This window comes from Lepidochelys kempii, chromosome 6 (genome assembly GCF_965140265.1).
Source record: "Lepidochelys kempii isolate rLepKem1 chromosome 6, rLepKem1.hap2, whole genome shotgun sequence".
NCBI classification, from domain to species: Eukaryota; Metazoa; Chordata; order Testudines; family Cheloniidae; genus Lepidochelys; species Lepidochelys kempii.
Window position 1 is genome coordinate 35,008,814 of NC_133261.1, and position 23,379 is coordinate 35,032,192.

Consider the following 23,379-nt stretch of genomic DNA (forward strand, 5'->3'; position numbering starts at 1 on the left):
CAGATGGAAGTCCTTATAGATTCAGAGGATTGTTTTTCTCTTCTTCTTCTCATTTTATTCACGCAAGCCAACATAAATTAGACCATAGCAAAGTTTTCCCATATTAAATAGAACATGATGATGATAAACCTAAAGAAGAGGGGAAAGCAAGCTTTAAAGCAGTTAGTGGTTTGACCTGGAAGACTGATCTTTTAACCACTACTCATGAGCAATGGGCCACGCAATAGTTAGTCTGTCGAAGCCAGGCACTTTCCCTTGTTACTGTTGGAAATGCTTTCCATTGAAACAGAATGGGAAAAGCTACTTAACTATAAGCTGGAGAGTTACAATAATAGCTAAATGACATCAAAAGCCAACAAAGGCACTAACTGGAGCATTGCCTCCCCGCCCTCTTTGCAACAGGAATGGTGAGTCTAACAAATACTGAGTACTTGCAGCTCCCATTAAAGTCAATGAGAGTGTGTGTGTGTGGGGGGGGTGATCATAAAAGTTTATATTAATTTCGTTCTTAAGGTAACTTGCTTGGGTGACAACCACTCATTCCAGCTTAGAGAAGCTCCTTACTGAAGGCCAGCCCAGTGGCTAAGTAGCATTGACGTAATACTATTCCTTCTGTTCCCTTGGCTACATCTACACTTAAACCACTAGAGCGGCACAGCTGTAGCCCTTCTGTGTAGACACTCACTACAGGATTGGGAGAGGTTCTCCCATTGCTATAGTTAATCCACCTCCCTGAAAAGATGGTAGCTAGGTGATGGAAGAATTCTTCTGCTGACCTAGCACTGCCTACACTAGGGGTTAGGTTGCCTTAACGACATTGCACAGAGGTATGGATTTTTAACACCCCTGAACAATGTTGCTAGGTCAACTTAACTTTTTAGTGTAGACCAAGCTGTAGTATCTCCTAGGCAAACCTTTGTGTTGCTGTCAACACTGGTCTCCTTTTTTGTCGGTGCTAAGTGATTCTTTACATTGTTGGCATTATATGCTAAATATAAATGAAATAAATCACATACTTTTAAATTAGATACAGTCAACTGAAAGCTGTTGGGGGAGCGACTGTGTCATGTTATGGGTTTGGACAATGCCTAGTCTAGTGGGACACTGATCCTGACTGCCAGCACAATACAAATAATATATATTTTTAAAATAAAAAAAATTTGGACGAAGACATCTCTTGAGTCTAAAAATGGACAAAAACATCTGCCAAGACCACGACTGCATGCACTGGCTGAGTTTGGGAGTGAGGAAATCTGTGGTTCTCAAATCTGTCTTTAATTAGATATCGCCACAGTGAACAAAGAGGGCTCCAAGGGGAATTAAAATAATGCAGATAATCAAAAACAAAGGGCTTTTTCTGCTTCTCAACTAAGTAATGTACAAAGTTTAATATCTCAGTAGTCTCTCTCTTGTCACGTTTTTATATGAAGGCTGCAGTTTCCTGTTTTGTCTACTTATGCTAAGTGCACCATCATGATAACTTTCCTCCTTCCCATTAGTTTTACCAAATCGGGGCACCTTGGTTTCGCTTTTACAAACTAGGAAAAAGGGATGTTCTCACTTTCTCTTAAGAATCTTAATCTGTACCAGGAACAAATCTGTTCTACAAACTGGTACTACAAACGGACTCTTCTTTTTTTCATTTAAGAGCTGATTCAGGGCTGTAGCACCCCATCTCGCCAGGTGCTGAATACCTTCAATTCAAACTCATATTAGTGGGAGTTGAGTCTGTAATCTCCAACTAAGACTAGTTATTTCTGTGTGAACCAGACGCAATGGCTCAGTGACCACATTAGCAGGAAGAAGTGAGTAGCTCTTCCCTAACAGTGGGACGAGCCTATACGTTCAATGGGCGTTCTACCCACACCAGGAATAAATAGAAACTTCTGGATTAGGCAAAATGTCCCTAATGTCACCAGTGTTTGCCTTCTTCCTTTCCATGATCACCTGGGAATCACTCCCATTGAAGCCAATGCAATTCTACCAGTGTAAAACTAGTACAAGTGAGAGAAAAAAACAGACCCTCACTACAATTTAACTATATGGCTGATAAGGAGGAAACTGATATTTGGGGTAAACTTTTCAGCCAGCCACTAAGTGAGCACATTAAAATGATATGCAAGCTCACATAAATGAAATTATTTGCATATGTCAATCAGGTAGTTTCATATATGACTAGCTAATTTGCATCAAATGCCCATTTACATGAGCAAATGCAAGGTTTGGGCACAAATGTGCCAACAGAATTTTTGCAATTCTGTCCCATCTCTGGTATTTTCCGGCATAAACTCTCCATTCTGTGGACCTGTGCACACTTCATGTCTTCATCTTGACTGATATTTTTGGCGATTGTGCTGGCAGCAAGGTATTGTAATGTTTAATTTTGTATTATCTGCGTCATCTTTTTCCCCACAAAAACCTCAGAGAACTGGGCCATCATCAAAGTTAGATAGCAACAGCAAAAAGAGAAGGAAGAGTATCATGACATATCTCTGTATCATTAGCTTTCACAAACTTTTTGTTACCTCTATTAACCTATTCCAGCATAGTGTTTCTGCATCAGTTGCAATCATCTTTATTTAGACTCCAGTTATGTCAAGCGGCTATTGGAACAGCCCTTTGGTTTGACCTTTTTATAAGACGTCATAAGCAGGACTGGTCTTAACTACTTTCATCTGACTTTTTTTAAAGCTTGATTCATGTTAATCAAAGTTTTATCCTGCGAGGCTCAAAACATGCTTATATGGAAGATAACATTCTGTATGATTAGATCATGTGAATTACGTAAAATGTCATGATTATATCAAATCCAAAAACTAACCTCACAACCAAAAACTAGCCAACTTTATTCAGTAAATAAATAAATAAAATATTATTATTAGTTTGGTCTTAAGGTCTGTAAAACTCCCTTAGCTCTGACTGTCAAAGTGATAAGTACCTTGCAAACAGACACATCATTTACAAAACACTGTATTCACAGATGAGCTGAAAACTGTGCGACATGCTACCAGGGATTGTATATTTGGGGGGCAAGGGGGGAGGTATTCACTCAAAGTCAGAAATATCAGTGTCCTCTCACAAATCACACTAAAATCCTGGTTGGTATGGCTCTATCACGACTAAATGCTCACTGAAGTTGTACAGGATGTGCCCTTGGATGTTAGAGGCACTACGTTGGCAGCAGCCTGGACATTTCAAACTCTAATCAAGCAAGAAAAATATTTCTGACTGCTTTGTTTTATTTGAATATCCTTTTGTCGAATGTAAAAAGAATGTTTGTGGTACTGGAGTACACTCTGAGTCAGCTGCTTCTTTGACTATCAAATGCCTCTGCCTTACTTCAGTGTTTAATCAGCCTGAATAAGCTGTTTATTGTCTTGCAACTTCTGTACTAGGAACTTTATTCCTTAAGTAAACCAGATCAAAGTATGATGCAACTTTGGTGTCAAATTTGTTCCTTCTAATTAGATTATTATTGTTAACACAACTTCTTGTGATGGAAATATCCCACTACAATAGAATAGAATCCACTTATGGAATAATCTTGATTCTTGACCTCATTACTCCAATGGGGGAAAACTGGTGTAAAAGTGGTACTGGCCCATCATTTCAAACATGCATGCCAAGAATTACAGGTCAGAAGAGAATAGTTTTAGAAAACAATGGAAAAAAGCCTCAGGCAGCCAATGCATACGAACACCCAGATGTTTTTCAAATCAAGATTTGCTTCAGACACAGCAGTAATAAGACATTCTTTGATGTACCCAATAATAATGAAATGTCTAAATGTAAAATACTGTTGTTGCCCATCAAATTAAAAAATTCGGTGTGCTTGGTTCATTAATATACACATTTCTCAGCGTGTAGTCGAATTAAGTGAAATATTGGGGGAAAGGGAAAAGGAAACTTACCTTGGAAAATAAGTCAAAGCAACCTAGCCGGCTGATGACACAATATACTTCAGGTAGACGTGGACCTTTTCCACTTGGCTGATAACAATGAAAGAGAGACTGAAATTACATTTTAATTTTGAGCCACAAGGAAATACACTTATGTAGCAAAATGGCTTGGCTATTGCGCTAAATCTTTTGCTATCCATTTCTTCACCAAATAGTTATTCTTGAAAAAGCATTATATTCCTTCCATAAGGCAGGAAACTAAAAGGCCTCAAGAATGCTTATCACATTGTATCGGAACTGTTCTCCGATATCATTCCAACTCGCAGCCATACAGCACTGTTACAGATAGCTGAAACTTGTGTCTCAGCAATTGCTCTCCTTTATTCCTTGAAGCAGTAGAAAGGGTGGGGCTGCACACGGGGCTGGGTACCTGCAGGAAAGGATGAGAATGGGAAGGCTAGGGGAAGGTTTAATGGTCATTTTTGTTTCCCAGTCACACCACAATGGTCAAAGACTGTTTAACTCAAGATCAGTATGATCAGAGAGCTAAACAAAGACGTGCACAACCTAAATCCAATAGGGTTTTCATCTAGATCCTCCACATTAGTTGGGGGCTACTTATTTGCACATGCAAAAAACATGCAAAACTTGAATAATCTAAATGGTTAAAAGTGAAAATCATGCTTGACATACAAAAACATATGAACAAACAAAAGTTACTAGAGAATTTGATGTACATTCCCCTCTTGAATGTACATCAAAAGATGTATTTGTAATAGGCCTCATCCTCCACTTGTGTAAATTGCCATTGGCTCCATTGAGCTGAACCCAACGTATCGTCCACATATAGCTCTTAATTGTGGCATTTAGCCACAGCTCTGCATTGGGGGCAATGCAGAACCACCCCACCAGGAGCATTGGTAAGAGTCGTATGTATGAGTGGTGCCGTGCCCCTAGAACAGTCTGATAGCACAGACGAAGAAAAAGAAGCATCCTTCATTGGGCAAAATCTCTCTCTTAGTGGTGAGCTATTCACTGAAGCCAATGGCCAGTCGTCAGAGTCTGCCTAATTCTGCTCCCATTGAAATCACTGGCTCCACTCTGAGTTAGGCCCGTGCTGAGCACTTTGGAAAATCCCATCTGAGTGGGAGTGAGTTCCCTGGGACAGAGACCAAGTCTTCCTTTGTCCCTCAGACTGTGCCAAGCACACTGTCAATATTTAAATAACAAACAGCTGCAATGTACAGGGCATGTGCAGAAGCTTTCCATTACATTTTTAACATGCCGAATTCCAGTTCTGCTATCATCTAGTTTGAGGTTGAGCAATTAAACCGGCACAGAGAGATATTTTGCTGATTTCAGGGACAAATAGAAAGGCAGCAGAAATTAGAAGAAATCAGGAGTTTCCCTTTTATCCTTTGTATCTCTGCTCTCCGCCCCAGGTTAAATTTGTTGTCACTGAACAATAAAATAGTAATAATCATAGAAGCTTTAATTTCACCCAGAAAAACATTGAGGACCGTTCTTCACGGACGGATGTTGGGCAGATCCACTGACTACTTATGGCCCAGATTCAGGAACAGGATCTTACTAAACTGAGCCATAAGTAGTCAGTGTAGTGACTGGGCTACAAAACGGCAGATGAAATTCAATGTCAATTAGTTTAAAGTAATGCACATCGGAAAAAATAAGCCCAACTATACATACAAAATGATTGAGTCTAAATTAGCTGTTACCACTCAACAAAGAGATCTTGACGTTATTGTGGATAGTTCTCTGAAAACATCCATTCAATGTGCAACAGCAGGCAAAAAAGCTAATAGAATGTTAGGAACCATTAGGAAAGGGATAGATAATAAGCCAGAAAATATAATGCCACTATATAAATCCATGTTACGCCCACACCTTGAATATTGAATGTAGTTCTAGTCACCCCATCTCAAAAAAATACATTAGAATTGAAAAAGGCACTAAGATGGGGGGGGGGAATGATTAGGGGTACAGAACAGCTTCCATACAAGGAGAGATTTAAAAGACTTGCACTGTTCATCTTAGAAAAGAGACAACTAAGGGGGGGATATGATAGAGGGCTATAAAATCATGGTTAGTGTAGAGAAAGTGAATAGAAAAGTTATTTACTCCTTTATATAACACAAGAACCAGGGGTTATCCTATTAAATTAATAGGCAGTGGGCTTAAAACAAACACATACAGTCAACCTGTGGAACTCATTGCCAGGGGATGTTGTGAAGGCCAAAAGTATAAATGAGTTAAAAAAAATTAGATAAGTTAGTAGAGGATAGACCCATCAATGGCTATTAGCCAAGATGCTCAGGATGCAACTCCATGCTCTGGGTGTCCCTAAACCTCTAACTGCCAGAAGTTGGGACTGGACTACAGAGGATGGATCACTTGAAATTGCCCTGTTCTGTTAATTCCATTCCCTCTGAAGCATCTGGCACTGGTCACTGTTGGAAGACAGGATACTGGGCTAGGTGGACCATTGATTTGACCTAGTATGGCTGTCCTTCTGTATCCCTATTCAGGAAAGCACTTAAGCATGTGCTTAAGATTATTCCTGAATCACCACCCATGGGAAATCAGAGACCTGATCCAAAGTCCACTGATGTTAGTGGGAAGACTCCCACTGCAAAGGGCACTGGATCAGGTCCTAGACTACCAGAATGTCATCCACAGTCACTTGTATTTGCTACTGCCCTGCAGAGGGACAGCAGGTCCACAGATGGAAATGTCTTTGAAAGGTGTACTAGCCCGTTCTCCTTTTTCCATTGGGCACAGAACCATGACCAAAAGGAAGTCTCTGAACTCAACGAAAGTCACCTTTCAACAGATCAGTTGGCATGAGGTGCTATTGAGATAGAATGCAGGGACTGCCCCAGAGCAGACATTACTGCAGGAATTCCAGTCTCTCCTTGTCTAGGAACTGCAAACACCCTGCACCAACCCACTGCGGACACGCTACCAAAGTACTTTGCCCTGCCATTAAAGAATTCCGAGTAGGATCTCAGACAGTGGGTCTAGTTCTCTGTTGCCCCACACCTTCTGGAGTCATTCTGCCTGTGCAAAATGAATGAAAAGCGGGTGTAAAATGTCAACACTCTGAGTTGGTATCATTTTACACCCACTTTGCCCAGCTGTGTAAATGATTACACAAGATGGAAAACAGTGGAAGAATCAGCCCCCCATATTAATGATACTATGACAGAGGAGAGCGACGTCATAATTTCTGTCTGCTTTTGCTTCCTTTTATATTTAATCAAAGTGGATAACGACCTTTCCCCTTTTATCATAATAAGTTGGTGGCATTTAGTTTCAGTGTCTCATCATTAGACTATGAGGATTATGCAAGCTGTTTCCACAAAGTGGGTTTATCATTTACAAGCCATGCAGAGCTGATTCAGAAGAAGCTGGAGGACAGCTGTGTTTTTTTAAATCTGAGAATCACAATGTAGTCTGGGACAGTCAGCAGGTGCCTGTGCTGTTATAATAAAGACCATGAAAAAATGCTGCACTTAAGTGAACACAGATGAGTGTATTTCTGAATCCAAACCTGCTCACCACACATCACATCTCTGAAAACAGCAGAATCCCTTTTTGTCCATATTAGGTATAAAACCCTTTCTAAAGGCATTGAGTGATTATATCAAGCATGTAGGATTTTGGTTAAAATCATTGTGTCAAATCTGCAGGAATGCCGAAGTCATGCCAGGAGTCTTGGACAGCTACCAGCCAAGAGCTATCTTACCGAGTGCCAGTAAAAACATCACATTCCTGGGTCATCTATAAGACCAGAAACAATAACCATGCAGTTTACTCAAAGACCCTGCCCTATGAAATATTATTCCCTACAAGTATCTTAAAGGTTACATGTCACTGAGTTTATGAATGCTAGGCATCTTCCCTACTCATATTCATTATACATGATGCCCTTGTATTTTAGGGATTTCTCTTTGCCAATAGCAGAGTTTCCTCAGTACACATAAATCATCAAGTTTCAGAGTAACAGCCGTGTTAGTCTGTATTCACAAAAAGAAAAGGAGTACTTGTGGCACCTTAGAGACTAACACATTTATTTGAGCATAAGCTTTCGTGAGCAAAAGAGCAAATGTCTCAGGCTGGGGAGGCTCTCAGGGTCTGGGATCCTGAAGTGAAATGATTTACTCCAATTAAACATGACTAAAGTCAGGAGTTTGTAAAGAACAGGCATTAACCTGCATGATCCTGTATCAACAGGTCTCCTTGGCTGAAACTGTCCCTCTGGCTTAGAGTAACAGCACCTGCTTCTCATACTGTACTTTGTTAATTCCCCAGGAAAATCTTGTGAGCATGTGTGTTACATCTAACCCTCCGTGGCCATCCACATCCGGGCTTGATTTACCCTTTGCATCAGTGGTGGCCTCTGTCCCTGGGGATGGGTCCAATCCTAGGAAAGACAGATGGTGTTTGCACCACTATCCATCCTCAGTGGTCCCACCAGGGGACGGCAGCTTTAACCTGCGAACATGGAACTCGGTCAGTGGATGTGCTGAATCAACCTATCTGGACAGCCTGCCCATGCCCACTCAGAGGTCAGTAAGTGCTACGTAGGGACTGTGGACAGTTGAGAATAGCTGGAGTGCCACCGCATAGCTCCTACACTGTGGGGAGAGGCAACATAGAGCCATTACACCAGTTCAATTCCAGCTGGAAAGACCCCCTTCACTGGTGTATTTCCCAGGACTATTTTTGCTTTACCCCGTCAGAATAACATAAAGGCTAATATCAAATGACCTGGCCTGAGGAGTTTGCAGAGGACACTCTCATAGTCAACCTGTGGAACTCATTGCCAGGGGATGTTGTGAAGGCCAAAAGTATGGCCATTCTTATATTCTTCTCTTGGCCCCACAACACAGTCAGGTGACTGTGGATAGGTATAAACTGTTGACCACATGGCCTGCTGCTTAATACCCCACTGCTACATCAAGCCCCTTTCTGAGTGTGGGGCTGTTGTGTAAGGAGCAGCTGGGAGTCAGCTTGCCTGCAGAGCTTATACTGCCCACTTCCTTGAGGAAATGGGGAGTGAAGCATTTGCAGTTTTTTGTTTTTGTGGGGCTGAGTACATTCTTAGTCTTAATCCAGCCCTGCTTGCAGGAATTCTAATTAGTCCCACAGACAATAGGACGCTGATTCCTGGGAGGATGAAAATAAGCCACCACGAGTTGAGCTGTGAAACAGAAGGGTGAGGATCAGCACCAGGGGGGTTCTGCTAGTTTTCTTGGCCAGCACAAAGACTGGAGCAGCCTTGCTGCACAGTGTTTACCCTGGACTTTGCTGATGCAAACCCTGCTTTCGCCTCTATTTTGAGATTATGTCTAAGGGAAACCTTGGCTCTTTATGCTAAAAAGGAGCCTGACATTTTAAAAAAGACCTTCCTTCCTGGGTGCTTGAAATCTAGCTGAGCTGTTCAGAGTCTCTAATCTACCATCTCACTGCCTGGGTGTTCACACACACACACTGGGGTCCTGGCCCATGGCTGGGGCTCCCAGGCATTACAATATGACAATCAGTGGTAATCATAAAAATATGGTGATTGGCTGCGACTCTGTTTCTGGGAAAGATATGGTCTTGGGAGATCATATAATTCAGTACAACCCAGCTAGGGAAGAACTACCACCCCACAGCACAAGGAGCAGCTTCTGCAGCAGCCCAGCCGGAGACGTCTGGGGAGACGACATGGAACTGTAGTTAAGATCATAGAATCATAGAATATCAGGGTTGGAAGGGACCCCAGAAGGTCATCTAGTCCAACCCCCTGCTCAAAGCAGGACCAATTCCCAGTTAAATCATCCCAGCCAGGGCTTTGTCAAGCCTGACCTTAAAAACCTCTAAGGAAGGAGATTCTACCACCTCCCTAGGTAACGCATTCCAGTGTTTCACCACCCTCTTAGTGAAAAAGTTTTTCCTAATATCCAATCTAAACCTCCCCCACTGCAACTTGAGACCATTACTCCTCGTTCTGTCATCTGCTACCATTGAGAACAGTCTAGAGCCATCCTCTTTGGAACCCCCTTTCAGGTAGTTGAAAGCAGCTATCAAATCCCCCCTCATTCTTCTCTTCTGCAGGCTAAACAATCCCAGCTCCCTCAGCCTCTCCTCATAACTCATGTGTTCCAGTCCCCTAATCATTTTTGTTGCCCTTCACTGGACTCTCTCCAATTTATCCACATCCTTCTTGAAGTGTGGGGCCCAAAACTGGACACAGTACTCCAGATGAGGCCTCACCAATGTCGAATAGAGGGGGACGATCACGTCCCTCGATCTGCTCGCTATGCCCCTACTTATACATCCCAAAATGCCATTGGCCTTCTTGGCAACAAGGGCACACTGCTGACTCATATCCAGCTTCTCGTCCACTGTCACCCCTAGGTCCTTTTCTGCAGAACTGCTGCCTAGCCATTCGGTCCCTAGTCTGTAGCTGTGCATTGGGTTCTTCCGTCCTAAGTGCAGGACCCTGCACTTATCCTTATTGAACCTCATCAGATTCCTTTTGGCCCAATCTTCCAATTGGTCTAGGTCCTTCTGTAGCCTATCCCTCCCCTCCAGCGTATCTACTACTCCTCCCAGTTTAGTATCATCCGCAAATTTGCTCTGTCATTTGTCATTTGCAAAGATGCTCTGTTCTCTCGGATAGTTTACTGCTGTGATTCTCCTTGGAGTGCCACTGGGAAAGGGCAGCTTGAAAGTTCCAGCCAGTATTCCCTGAGAGTGAAGCACAGGCTTCCTAGGAGATGCATTGACTCAATCCATCTCCCACAGCCCATGGGCCTGCTGGCTCCACCCACTTTCTGGTCTTCACAACAACAAAGATTTGGCAAATTTTCCACCATTGGGGGATTCTGCCAGCAGAACCCAGATGAAAGCCGGGAGAAAGTGAGACCCTTTGAGTGTATCTACATTGCAGCTGGGAGCAGCTTCCTAGCTTGGGTTTGCAGACTCACACTAGCTCAGCTCAATAGCAGTGTGGATATTGTGCTACTGGCAGAGCCACGCTGGGTGGGTGGGTCTGAGTTCCGGTGGCTAACCCAAACCTCCCTTGGCGCCACAACATCCACACTGCTATTTTTAGGGTATTAGCTTGAGCTGAGCTAGCGTCTGTGTATCTGAACTGAGAGGCTTGCTCCCAGCTGCAATGTAGACAGACTCTTAGACTTTAAGGGGCTGATTCTGCACTGCCTGGCAAATGTGGAGAGTGGATTCGAAATGCTACCAGTTTGGAACTCTCCCCTCACTCACATCTGTGACAGCATTTCATACCCATGTTACACGCACTTTGCCCAGGCATAAATAGCTACATAGGTCATCAAGAAACAGGGCCTAAATTCACACATTTTTATTCAGTACATTTTCTAGGTACTACAGCAAGATAACAAAAAAGCCAACCAAACAAAAACAAAAACCAGGTACAAATACTGTGTACAGTGAACAGGCTACTGTGTAATATAGCTCTGACAAAAGCCAATTAAATAAGACAAAGTTAATCACTGGTGTAAAAATTGAAACTGACACTCTCTTGGGTTATTACAGGGGATAATGTACTAACCATACTAAAACAGGTAAGGGGTAACGTGACTGATATAAATGAGCCATTTTCTTTTACCTCAAAATGCAAATTCTCATATCAGATTACTAGGATTTAACATGGTTGTCTTAGAGCAGTGGTTCCCAAACTTGTTTCACCGTTTGTGCAGGGAAAGCCCCTGGCGGGCCAGGCTGGTTTGTTTACCTGTCGCATCCACAGGTTCGGCCAATCGCGGCTCCCAGTGGCCGCAGTTCGCTGCTCCAGGCCAATGGGAGCTGCTGGAAGCGGCGGCCAGTACATCCCTTGGCCTGCACCGCTTCCAGCAGCTCCCATTGGCCTGGAGCAGCGAACCGCGGCCACTGGGAGCCGCGATCGGCCGAACCTGTGGATGCGACAGGTAAACAAACCAGCCTGGCCCGCCAGGGGCTTTCCCTGCACAAGCAGCGAAACAAGTTTGGGAACCACTACCTTAGATGTATCAGGTATTAATTGGAAAATGTCTTACTGTATTTAGAACTCTGTTTGTTATGGTACAATGGGTTACATTCCACTCTAATCCTGTTTTTAAATGAAACAGTGTAATATAAATATATGTAAAATGGATATACTGTAGGACTTTGTTGTACAAACAAAATATAATCATTACTGTATCCCTTGAGGTCCTTTTGCAGGGGGCTTTTATCAGAAAATCCTGGAAAAAAATCTAAGGCAAAATAAAATAAAAATAAAATAAATAGAGCAGTTCATATGACCTGCAAAAATAAAAATAAAAATAAAATAAAAAATGCCTGGTAATAAAAGACACAATTATCTCATAAATAAAGGACCCCCCCAGAAACTAAGACACAAAACATAGGATCATAGGAACTACCATGCTGGATCAGAGCCCTGGTCCAGGTAGTTCGGCAACCTGTCTTTGACAGCGACTATTACCAGATGCTTCAGACAAAGATCCAAGAAACCCCATAGTTGACAATTATGGAATAACCTGCCCACGAGGGAGGTTTCTCCTTAGCCCTTCTGGGGAGGTTACCTTATGTCCTAAAGCACACTTCCAGTGTTTCTTATAGTTGAATGAGGCACATTACAGCCCAGTGCTCTCATACCCATAGTAAGTCAGGTATTGTGGGTTTTAGAAAAATAGTGCTTATATTATTTGACACATTCTGCAGTTCTGAAGTGGACTTAGGGCCTGACCCTGCACCTGCAACCCCTGTGCAGCAAGCCCATCAACTCCTGCTTTCAAAAGTTGCTTGGAAAGTTTTGCAAACAAATACCAAAATGGAATTAGACTAGAGAGCCAAAACTTGGCACATGTATGGCACCTGCAGAGTTTGCCTGGTCCCTGTCACAGGTACAAATCCCTCATTTGCTTGTGCAAAATAGGTCAGTGGGCATGTAACTGTGCAGCACAGCCTTTAAAGACACCATTCCAGGCTGTGTGCCAGCTGAGGCAACGCTACCCCCATGTGCTGAGATTTGCAATGGGGAGGAAGAGAAATCCTCCTCTCCTCCACAGAGGAGTGGAACTGTGGGGTGAAGGCTACTTCACCCTAATGACCACAGCCTTTAGCATGGTCTCAACAACATCTGTTTCCTCTTCTCGCAAGGCACAGGGATCCACTAGGCTGTTCCTGGGACGCTCTGCAGACCTTCTATGTAGCCACCAAAATCCCATCTCTCTCTATATAGCTGACAGCACCAGTTTAGCCAGAGGCTTTCTGCACCCACAGCAGATGGCCCACCATTTGCCCCATAATGATCAACTACTTCGCTGAAGAATTAATAACCTTTAGCCTACAGCATTTTACTTATACAGTATCTTCTACACTCCCATCAATTTTTCATACATTTCCTGTAAAACCTATGGGCCAGGTGGTGGCCTGCTGCTGATCTACAGAAACCACAGGCACCTCAAAGCAGTGCAGGCAGTTCTTCATGCGCTGGGTTAGAACAGATCTGTACATCACCAGTCACTTCTCCTTATATTATTTCAGAACGTCTGATCAGCACAAGTGATCTTTCTTATTGTTTACCAGGATCCAAGACAAGTTGCCACATACCCTCCTAACATTCTAACTCATCCTGTGTTCAGTGTGATCTGCTCATTCAGATACAGCAATAGCTGCTAATGCTCTTCTGCTCTTGGGTGGTTCAATGGCCTTCCAATGTCTAACATTGCTAATTTGGCCACTGACAGTCTTTGTCATTCCGTGTATATTGTTTATGTTGTTCTAGCTTGTATGGGCGAGCTCTTCAAAAGAGCTCAGCTTTGGCCTAACTCTGTTCCCACCATTGACGTCAGTGGGAGCAGGCTGAGGCCAGTGCTGAGCACTTAGAAAATCCCAATCCATGTGACTGGCTCTGGCATTTATCTTTTGTTTTCAGTCTTTTCAATCCTGAAATGTCATTTAACTCCAGAGTCCACTGGCATCATCTGTTTAATTATTCATTCGGAATGATCCTTAATAGGTCAATATTTTAAAACATATGAGCAATCCCCCCAGCATGTGTCTTTAACAACCTGTCATATCTGCGCATCTTCAGTAATACTTACTATTACTTTATTCCACTCTATACACTCTGTGGTGAGTGCTGTGACCTAGTAACCGGTCTGAAGTACAGCTCTTTGCATCTTTTTAAGCTTTATATCTCACTCTGACTGTTAGTGCCATAACCATGATATTCTTTCCACAATGTGCTTTCCCATAGGCTTTTCAAGGATTTAATTCTCCGGATCATTCAGGTATGTTTAAATCTTATATACTTATTTCCTGCACCAATTATGTTTGTAGCAATGAGTTTACAAAATGCTTACTCTTGGAAAAAAAAAGTCATGAATCTTTCATGACTGATTTTATTCAGTGGCTCGTCTGCAAATATTTACAAAAGTACTTTTTGTGCAGCTTTTATTTGTCCTTCAGATGATAAAATACTTTAAATATAGTGTCAGCATACATATCTTCCAGATTGCTTATCTCATTATTCTGCCAGTTTTCCCAATATGCTGATTTCTCTCCTGAAGTAGGTGAAAGGGCATGTCGTTCAATATCATCTCATATTTATTTTTTTCTGTATGAATTTGTAAAGTCTATAAATTTCTCCCCATAATGCACAAGTGTGTAAAATGACTGGGTTAAATGTCTGTTGGCAAGATAATTACATTTTCCTCAATATATCTTATTTTGGTCACATCAAATCCCAAACTAAACCAGGAGCTAATGCCTTGGATTTCCACAATCAATGGTAAGATTTGTGCAAGATTAAATACTTGTTGATACTTCCAGAAATTTGGTAGTTTTAAACAGCCTTTATTTTGTGGACTGAATAGTTTCCACAATTTAATTCTAGCCAACTTTTTCTGAGAAGGCTTTGCTAAACTTATGAAAATATACATATTTACTTTTAAGTGGTAGCACATATGAAAAATAATTGAATTGTACTGCTGGCCTCCATCTTTATTTCGTTTATTTGTTCCCATAAAGATATCTTCTGGGTGCCCCATGTATTCAACTTCTGAGTCTCTCCCGCAGCCATCCTCTCCCATACCAGCCTGTCCTAGTTTCACTGTGGCTCATGCCCTTTTATAGCCATAAACATTTCCACTTCTCATTTATATTTCATTGTGCTTCCCCATGTATTTTACACTCCAAAAGGTGGGATATATAGGTGCCATCCTTGGAAAATATTGCCAGTAGAACTGACAAGTGCATTGCTTTTGGATTAATGTTCCTGACACTTTTACAAATACAGGGCCCAGTGCTGTTCCCAGCAGCACCAACAGGAGCTTTGACACAGACCTCGGCAAGAACAGGATCAGACACACATGTATTTCAGTATGTCTATCAGAAAATGTCTCTATTAACTAAGGGCCAAATTATGCCTACCCTGCTTGGGTGCATTAGGAGGGGAGATGAGGCTCAGTGAAGAAAGCCCCTTTCTTCTATACTATTCCTCTCACAAGCCCAGCAACACTGATAGTGAAATTCACTCTTGTCCAGAGATCCAGCAAATGGCCTATGCGCCAATTAAATTCCACTGAAGTTCTCAAAACAGGGCTAGGCTGCTCCAAAGTATGCTGGATCCATGTCAGCATAGAATCAGCCCAAGATAAAAAACCACAACCCCTCCTTTGCAGTTCTAAATCTATTACTATGTGATGAATACGGGTGAAAGGACTGAAATGGAGGCTGACAATCTGGGCCTCCCAAGTTCTAGTCATGGCACTGCATTAGTTTGTTGTGTGCCCACGGGCAAATCACTTAACTCCTCTACTGCAATTTTCCTGATTCTGAAATGGGTGACAACCCTCACACGGGTGCTAAGGATTGATTAATTAATGTTTGCACAGCATCTAGGAAATGAAAAGGGCTGTGAAAGAATTAGGCATGTTAGAAACACCGCGAGAATAGCCTTCTTTGTGGTGGTGTGGTATTTCTGCTTTTGGTTGAAACCGAAACCAGGTGCCAATGAAGGGGGAAAATGTTTTGTGACCCTCTTGAAATATTTGGGCTCTCTTTCATTAAGACAAAGGTTTCTGACAATTCTTGTTGTATTTGACTTTGTTATCTTTCCAACTCTCAGAGTTCTGGGAACAGCTTTCCTTTTGGACTGCAAAAGGCATGCTAACAACTATGCACTGCAATGTTGACTGACAACTGAATTTTCTGCTTGGAAAGAGCTCAAGTTGATGTACTTACCAGTAATCTTCTGCAGTAACCAAACCTTCTGCTGCCATCTTCCCCAGTCAGCATGAAAGAGAAGGTCTCGCTGTAATAAAGATTGTCCCAGATTTTATTGTTACAGTGGCAGGACTGTAGTGAGTTCCTAGGAAAAGGTGTTAATCTACCCTTTGAATACAGCTTTAGTTTTGTCTTCTTTTCAATTAGTGGATAGATTATTACGAAGTGCCTTGAGGTGCTTCCAAGATAGATAAGTATTTCAAAATGGACACAGCATCAACGGACAGCTGCTGCTTTTTCAAACTAGTCGTTCTGGGTTTTTTGGTGCTATGCAGGTGGTAGGATTTCTACCACATTGTTCCCTTTTGAACCCTAAGTATATAGGAGAGGTTTGCAGAACCAGAGCTAGCTTCTCACCTACAGCCAAAGAGCACCCAGCACAAGACTAGGGGGAACACTAAGCTCACCTTCACACTCCTTGATCCTGGGGTTACCCCGTGTGCACCAAGTATGGTTGCTCTGACTTATGCTGATTTCAAATGGTCCCAAGGATCTGAAACCAGATCTGGGAATCCATGCACTGTAGAGATATCCCAACCACATCCTCTTTCCTCTGGCATCAGTGATTCTGGTGGCCAACACAAGGAGTAGTACTGAACCTCTACACCAGCTCTAGAACACCAGAAGATCTCCATTGCATTGGGGCAACGCTCCATGGTTGAGACATGTCAGCACTCTGGCTGGATTCTAGCAGCAGTAGAGCACAAAAGTGTCCACACAGCACTTGAGGACCTGGCCATTCCACTACAAAAGCATATAGCATCTGATTCTTATTTGCACTAAGGGCCCTTTAGGCTGCACTGGCAGTGTAAATGAGAATCGGGCCAATGTTTTAGCCCATATCTGAGTTTACATTTAAGCTTTTTTCCTCCTTCATTCAAAGTGCTTTGCTTTGGCTTCATAAAGCACAACAAGAACCCTAGCAATTTTCTTACTCTGGGTACACATACCCCTTCTGAACTGGGAATAGCACAATTCTACTTATCCACTCACCCGGAGCGAGTAAAATATACAGAGGTCTAATGCTCCTTCAGTGGTTTTAATATCTCATAATCTGTATACTTCAGAGCACTGAGTAACATAGCCAAGCTATAGCAAACACACCACTGTTACTGTACCCTTATGTGGCATGAGCCATGCAAGCCAATGAAATGTTACATACTTGCTTGTTGGCTGTGGTAATTCACTTAGGTTGTGCCGCCACAAGGCTAATGTGGTGTGAAATCACAATCAAAAAGCACATATAAGACATACTGTACAGAATCTCCGATTTCACTGACATACATGTCATTCCACACACATTAAAAATCCATACAATATTTTGGATGATTCATCTCTGTCCATCCTTCTGCAAACCGGGGAAGCAGGAAAATAAGACTGACACAGTTTTGGAGGTTTCTGTCGCGAGAAAAGGAGCAGGTGGGTTTGGTTCTCCATTGACTTGCCTCTCATGTAGCCATTTAACTCTGTGCAAACCAGCATGGTAGGACCAGAGCCTCAGCAGATGTATATTGGTGTAGCTCCACTGAAACATATGGTGCTATGTCAACTCAAGCCAGCAAAGGATCTGGCCCACAGAGTTTTACATCCATCTGGCACTCACTTTTTCCAGGGGTAAATGACTACACATGGTGCCAGACAGAGGAGAATCAGCCTCTGTCTTTCAGCTTTTTCACAGATCTGTTTCTGCATTTGGACTTGGCATTGTGACAAACCCTCCAACTGCTTCCCCCCAACAACACAGGTTTGTAAATCAGGCAAAACAAGGAAAAGGAAAAATATTATGGAACTTTAAAAAAAATAAAAATTAAATACCGCTTCCTGAGTGTGAAATGGGCAAGACTCAAAACTGCTACTTCCTTATGTGGGCAAGGGCATTTCTGTCACTCTGACAGGTACACGCCAACCACACTGAGCAGGAGACACATACAGGAGGAAAGGAGTACTTGTGGCACCTTAGAGACTAACCAATTTATTTGAGCATGAGCTTTCGTGAGCTACAGCTCACTTCAGGGTTTACCTGTTGTATTCTGATACTGGGATCCAGTCCTTGGCATCAGGAAAGCAGAATTGTGGGATGGCTTTGAGACGCTCCTCTGCTTCTCGCACTTGCTTGGTGGGCCTTTCAAGCTGTGGTGGATGAAATCAGATTTCACTTGATTCCAGCTTGAGCAAGTCAGTCATTTGTAATGAACAGTCTCAGCAATAGGTTTCCTAATTAACCCATTGGGGCAAGGACCATCCTGTTCTGTTCTTGTACAGTGTCTAACAGAACGGGGCCATCATCCATGATGGGGAATCTAAGAGCTACCACAATAAAATTAATCCTCATGGCTAACATTTTAAAAAATTCATCTGAAACAACTTTGTCCCAGAGTCACCTGATATTCTTGTGAAACCAGTGCATCTCAGCACTTCAAAATGCAAACCTACCTCAAAGTCAGCATCAGCTGTCAGGGTATGATCCAAAACCCACTGAGGTCATTAAGAGTCTTTCCACTGACTTCAATAGACTTTGGATCAGACCCTAATACTGTGCAGCCAGACCTGGTTAAAATGTCTATGAAATATTTGGAAACTAAATTAAAACTCAGCAACTAAGTGCTCCCAATTAGGCCAAACTCTTCAGTGCTGGGAAAGGATATGCTATAGAATGTGAAAAACATTTCTGAAATAGCCGAGCCTCTTTCTCCCTGCTCTCAACATAAGATGCATTTTAGAACAGAAAGCTCTGGATAAATTCAGAGATCAGGTCTCTTGACCCAGCTTAAAAGCAGATTCCTATTACGTGCTCCTTTTCTTGATCTTGGCCAGAACGTCTTAAATGCATTGAAAATAGGTAACCACAAACAAGGTAGATTGTTGCTTTACCTTGGGAAATTGATATGTCACTTCGGGGAGATAAGTATTTTTAGAAGGTTTCTTTTTCAGAGACACTACCACAAAATACTCAAACAGCTCTCGCTCCTGCCATTCAATCAGCTCCAATTCCAGGGTGCGGTAACTAGGAGCCCTCTTCAGCATTGACTGGATGTGGACGAGACGCTGGGTATGAGCTAGCATTTACAAAGAAAGAAAGATTGTTACCTGGAACTGACGTGTAAGCCGCAGACATTCAGAAAGGACTTGATGTTTGTCAAGATCTTAGTCCAAACATGTTCCCCTTTAAAAGTAGACGTTCATGCTGTGCTCTCTCCTATTAATTCCACCCATAAATCAAAGCCTTCTGCAAGAACTGAAATGATGTAACACAAAGCTAGTAGAATCATTTGCAACTCATAGAACTTTAACACTGCCAAAGTTCGGTTTGTTCTATACATATAGGGCTGTTAGGATATAGATATTCAAGCCTGTCTGTAAAGGCCTATACTTAAGAATTTAGGTGTATTCTTATCACTTGGCTAGTTATAGAGGTATAAAAGAAAGAATCAATATCACTGTCTGCCAGTGTAAGGTCCTTCTCTTACTGTAACAATCTGAGGCCCTGTTCTTAGGCTAAGGCCTTTGGCTCCGCAACAGAGGCAGCCATAAGCTGGGAAGTGACCGGTCACATTCTCACATTCCAAACTAGTCACATTGAAATAAGGTGCTATTGGGCTGTTAGGAATACAATCCTGTCCTGATAGTGCCTATCACCTCCAGAGAAAGGGAAGTGCCTAGAAAATGTAAAAGGAAACTTAGTTTGATAGCATCCTGTCTGGCAAGAACTCACTTATCAATAGCTGGGGTGTGAAATCCTCACTTCTGTATTGTTTTGTCATTGTAGTTCCCACTTTGCTATTGTTTGTATAATCTCTGTCTGGTTCTGTGATTGTTCCTGTCTGCTGTACAATTAATTTTGCTGGGTGTAAACTAATTAAGGTGGTGGGATATAATTGGTTACATAATCATGTTACAATATGTTAGGATTGGTTAGTTAAATTTCAGGAAAATGATTGGTTAAGGTATAGCAAAGCAGAAGTCAAGTTTTACTATATAGTCTGCAGTCAATCAGGAAGTAGGTGGGTGGGGGGATGGGAACAGGGAATGGGGGTGGGGAAATTGGAATCATGTTTGGCTAAGGGCAGGAATGGGAACAGGGACACAGATGTAAGGCTCTGTGGTGTTAGAGCTGGGAAGGGGGATACTAAGGAAGGAAACTGGAATCATGCTTGCTGGAAGTTCACCCCAATAAACATCTAATTGTTTGCACCTTTGGACTTCGGGTATTGTTGCTCTCTGTTCATGTGAGAAGGACCAGGGAAGTAAGTGAGTGAAGGGCTAAATTGTGTTCTTGTGTATATGTCTGCAAGGGGCTTGGTGAGGGTAACAGATCAGACTCAGACCTGGGCTAGATCAGGAAAGACCAGTAGCACAGCCTGTCAATCTTTAATGACCACAGCTTGATGCTACAACCCCCATCAGAGTACCTGCAACATTTTCTGTAGTTTCTATCCCACTGCTGCTGATTATCACCAAGGAATTTAACGTGAACCAAATTATGCGTCTGCTGGCCTGTAGGGAACGGTGTGTAGGGCACCTAGCGATGCTGAAGAAACACACCGTGGCTCTCTAATATATAAGGCACAGTGCCTTCCCCATGAGTGCTGTGTGGCACAAGCTCCTGGGTACCCAAGGCATTTAGAAACGGAGCTTGAGTTCCCCACGGGACTCCCTTCTGACACTAGCTAATGTGCAGGGCAGGGATGAAGTCATGGTCACACCCAGCTCTGATCCGAACATGTTAGCAACAGCCCCCAAATTGCTTGGGCGATGCAAGCAGCCATACTACAGCCTCCTGTGCACAAACATTAAGTGGGAAAGGGCTCTCTGCATCCTCGCGCTCACCTCTCCACCCCAGGATCCTTGCACATGGGCAACCTAATCTGGCCCTACGCGTGCAAAAAGACATGGCTATGTCCATTCTCTTCCATCTGCCTCCGTGACCCCATAACCCAGTCTTCGCAACAGGCAGAACTGCCTCCATATTGATGAGTTATTAAGATGACCCATCAGACTGATGATCCCCCACAACGAGGGGAGAAGCTCCCAACTTCCCCGTGAGACCCAAATGCTCCCTCAAGTAATGAAGGAGCCCAGCCCCGACACTCCTTTCTCTCCTCCAGCCACAGCTTGGGGTGCAAGTAAGTGGTGCCGTTTCCGCTGTAGAGAGAGTCAGGACTAGGATTTGCATCAGGCTGTTGAGGGCAGCGGTAGCTCACTGACAGCTGCCCAGAGAACAGAAGCGATTCTCTCCCCATGCCATTCACTCCCATGTACAGCCCATTTCCATGGGACTAATGCACCTCTTTCGGCCATGGGAACTGGGCCAGGACTCAGCCTGACATAACTCAGAGAGTGGGGATAGTTTCCACAAGCCATTTACTATCCAAAGACACTTTTTCTTCAATTAGAAAGATATAATACAGGCACATTATGAAATGTATCCCATGCTCTGTACGGGCAGTGTGACCGGTAAGGTTTAACATGCTGTCTCCATTTTACACAGAGGCTTCTAGGCATGCAAGCAGGTTACAGTGTATCCAAACTTCGGGCTAAAATTAAACAGGATGACAGGGAACCACACAGTGCATGCTCACATCACCAGCACCTGGAATTGAATGCTCTTTTCTCAGAGAACCCTACCAGCCTGCTCAGTTCTCCCGAAGAGAGCGGGACACTGATAGCACCTAAAACAGCTCCAGCCCATTACAGAGACATGCACATAACTGTGCATTCCACTCCCCAGCTCAGAGCCACAGTTCTGCACTACTGTTTTCTTTTTCCCTGTGATTAATATTGTGTGGTATTTTAAATCAATAAAAAGAAAATCAATAGAAACAATTTCTGGTGCAGAGGAAGAACCCTGCTGCTTTCCTTCCTTTTTATAGTTTGGTCTGAATTTCAGTGCTCCCGAAAATGAAGGAGTAATTCCTCAGGCTTGAGCCAAGTGTACTGCATGTAACGCACTGTCAACCTCTGGAACTCCTTGCCAGAGGGTGTTGTGAAGGCCAATACTATAACGGGGTTCAAAAGGGAGCTAGATAGATTCATGGAAGATAGGTCCATCAATGGCTATTGGCCAGGATGGGCAGGAATGGTGTCCTTAGCCTCTGTTTGCCAGAAGCTGGGATTGGGTGACAGGGCATGGATCACTTGATGATTACCTGTTCTGTTCATTCCCTTTGGGGCACCTGCCATTGGCCACTGTCAGAGGACAGCATACTGGGCTTGATGGATCTTTAGTCTGACCCAGTATGGCCGTTCTTATGTAGATGCTACGCTAGTCTCCCTGATGCACAGCTTACACTAGTTTTTACTATCTGGAGTCTGCAGACATATACATGTGCACACTCATAGGCAAGTGCATCTTTAAAGGAAAATGCCAGCATACCAGGCATTACCAAAGCAGGTTCCTCATGTTTCATGGCTTCTCCTTCCCCTAAAATCAGTTAGACCCTCACAGTTCACCATGCACCTGATTTCCAATATTTATACCATGTTCATGATCCTGCATTTCCAAACTTTGTGAATGGAGTCAGGAGGTAGTGGGGGTAGCAGGTTTCAAAGAGGAAATCAAATTTCACGTCCTCCCATGAAGAGGAACATCATGCAATAAAAGGAGCATTTATTTTGATGGGGACTGCAAGTGTGACTGACTGGAAGCTAACACGGACTAACCCCTCACCTTTAAACCTGTCATCTGAGTCACTTTCACTCTCACTGTTCTCATCTGCAAAAGAGACAAAGAGATGTATGTTAAAGGCAAAACAACAACTTTTTTAGATGTTTATTTTTTGGCTAAGGTGCAATGCTTAGCTCTGCGATCAACACACTCTGTGCTGGAGTTTCAAACTGCACAAAATCAGTGGTTCAAAGGATCAATTTGTGGAGACTGTTAATTGGAATAGAATTATTCTTATGTTTGAGATTCAGGGTACAGCCTAGCTGAAAGCACAAAGGTTTAGATCCCTTTACAGCAAAGCCTGTTTCACTGAATCCCCACCTGTGTAAAACTACATGGGTGGATGCATCATTCTGAAAAATGATTTGAGCGCTTCCACTTGTTCTCAGCTTTTTGAAAGGAGGTTGCATGGCATCAAAGAACTCTAGGGAGGCTCTTGTGGGCTTCATTAGTGCAAGACCTCAAGCTGGCTGGACATGGAGCATAGTACATGAA

The 23,379-nt window shown here is 42.9% G+C and overlaps 1 protein-coding gene across 14 annotated transcripts in view; it reads right to left on the reverse strand.

Moving 5' to 3' along the window:
- DENND2B (DENN domain containing 2B) overlaps window positions 1-23,379 on the reverse strand; it is a 308,156-nt gene that overhangs the window by 52,644 nt on the left and 232,133 nt on the right. For all 14 annotated transcript variants that reach the window (XM_073347509.1, XM_073347508.1, XM_073347506.1 and 11 more), the window contains 5 exons: window positions 22,888-22,932; window positions 19,092-19,276; window positions 18,241-18,350; window positions 16,179-16,248; window positions 3,912-3,989 (listed from right to left, as the gene is read on the reverse strand). In XM_073347509.1, the coding sequence (XP_073203610.1) occupies window positions 3,912-3,989; window positions 16,179-16,248; window positions 18,241-18,350; window positions 19,092-19,276; window positions 22,888-22,932 (488 nt within the window). The remainder of the gene's footprint in view (window positions 1-3,911; window positions 3,990-16,178; window positions 16,249-18,240; window positions 18,351-19,091; window positions 19,277-22,887; window positions 22,933-23,379) is intronic.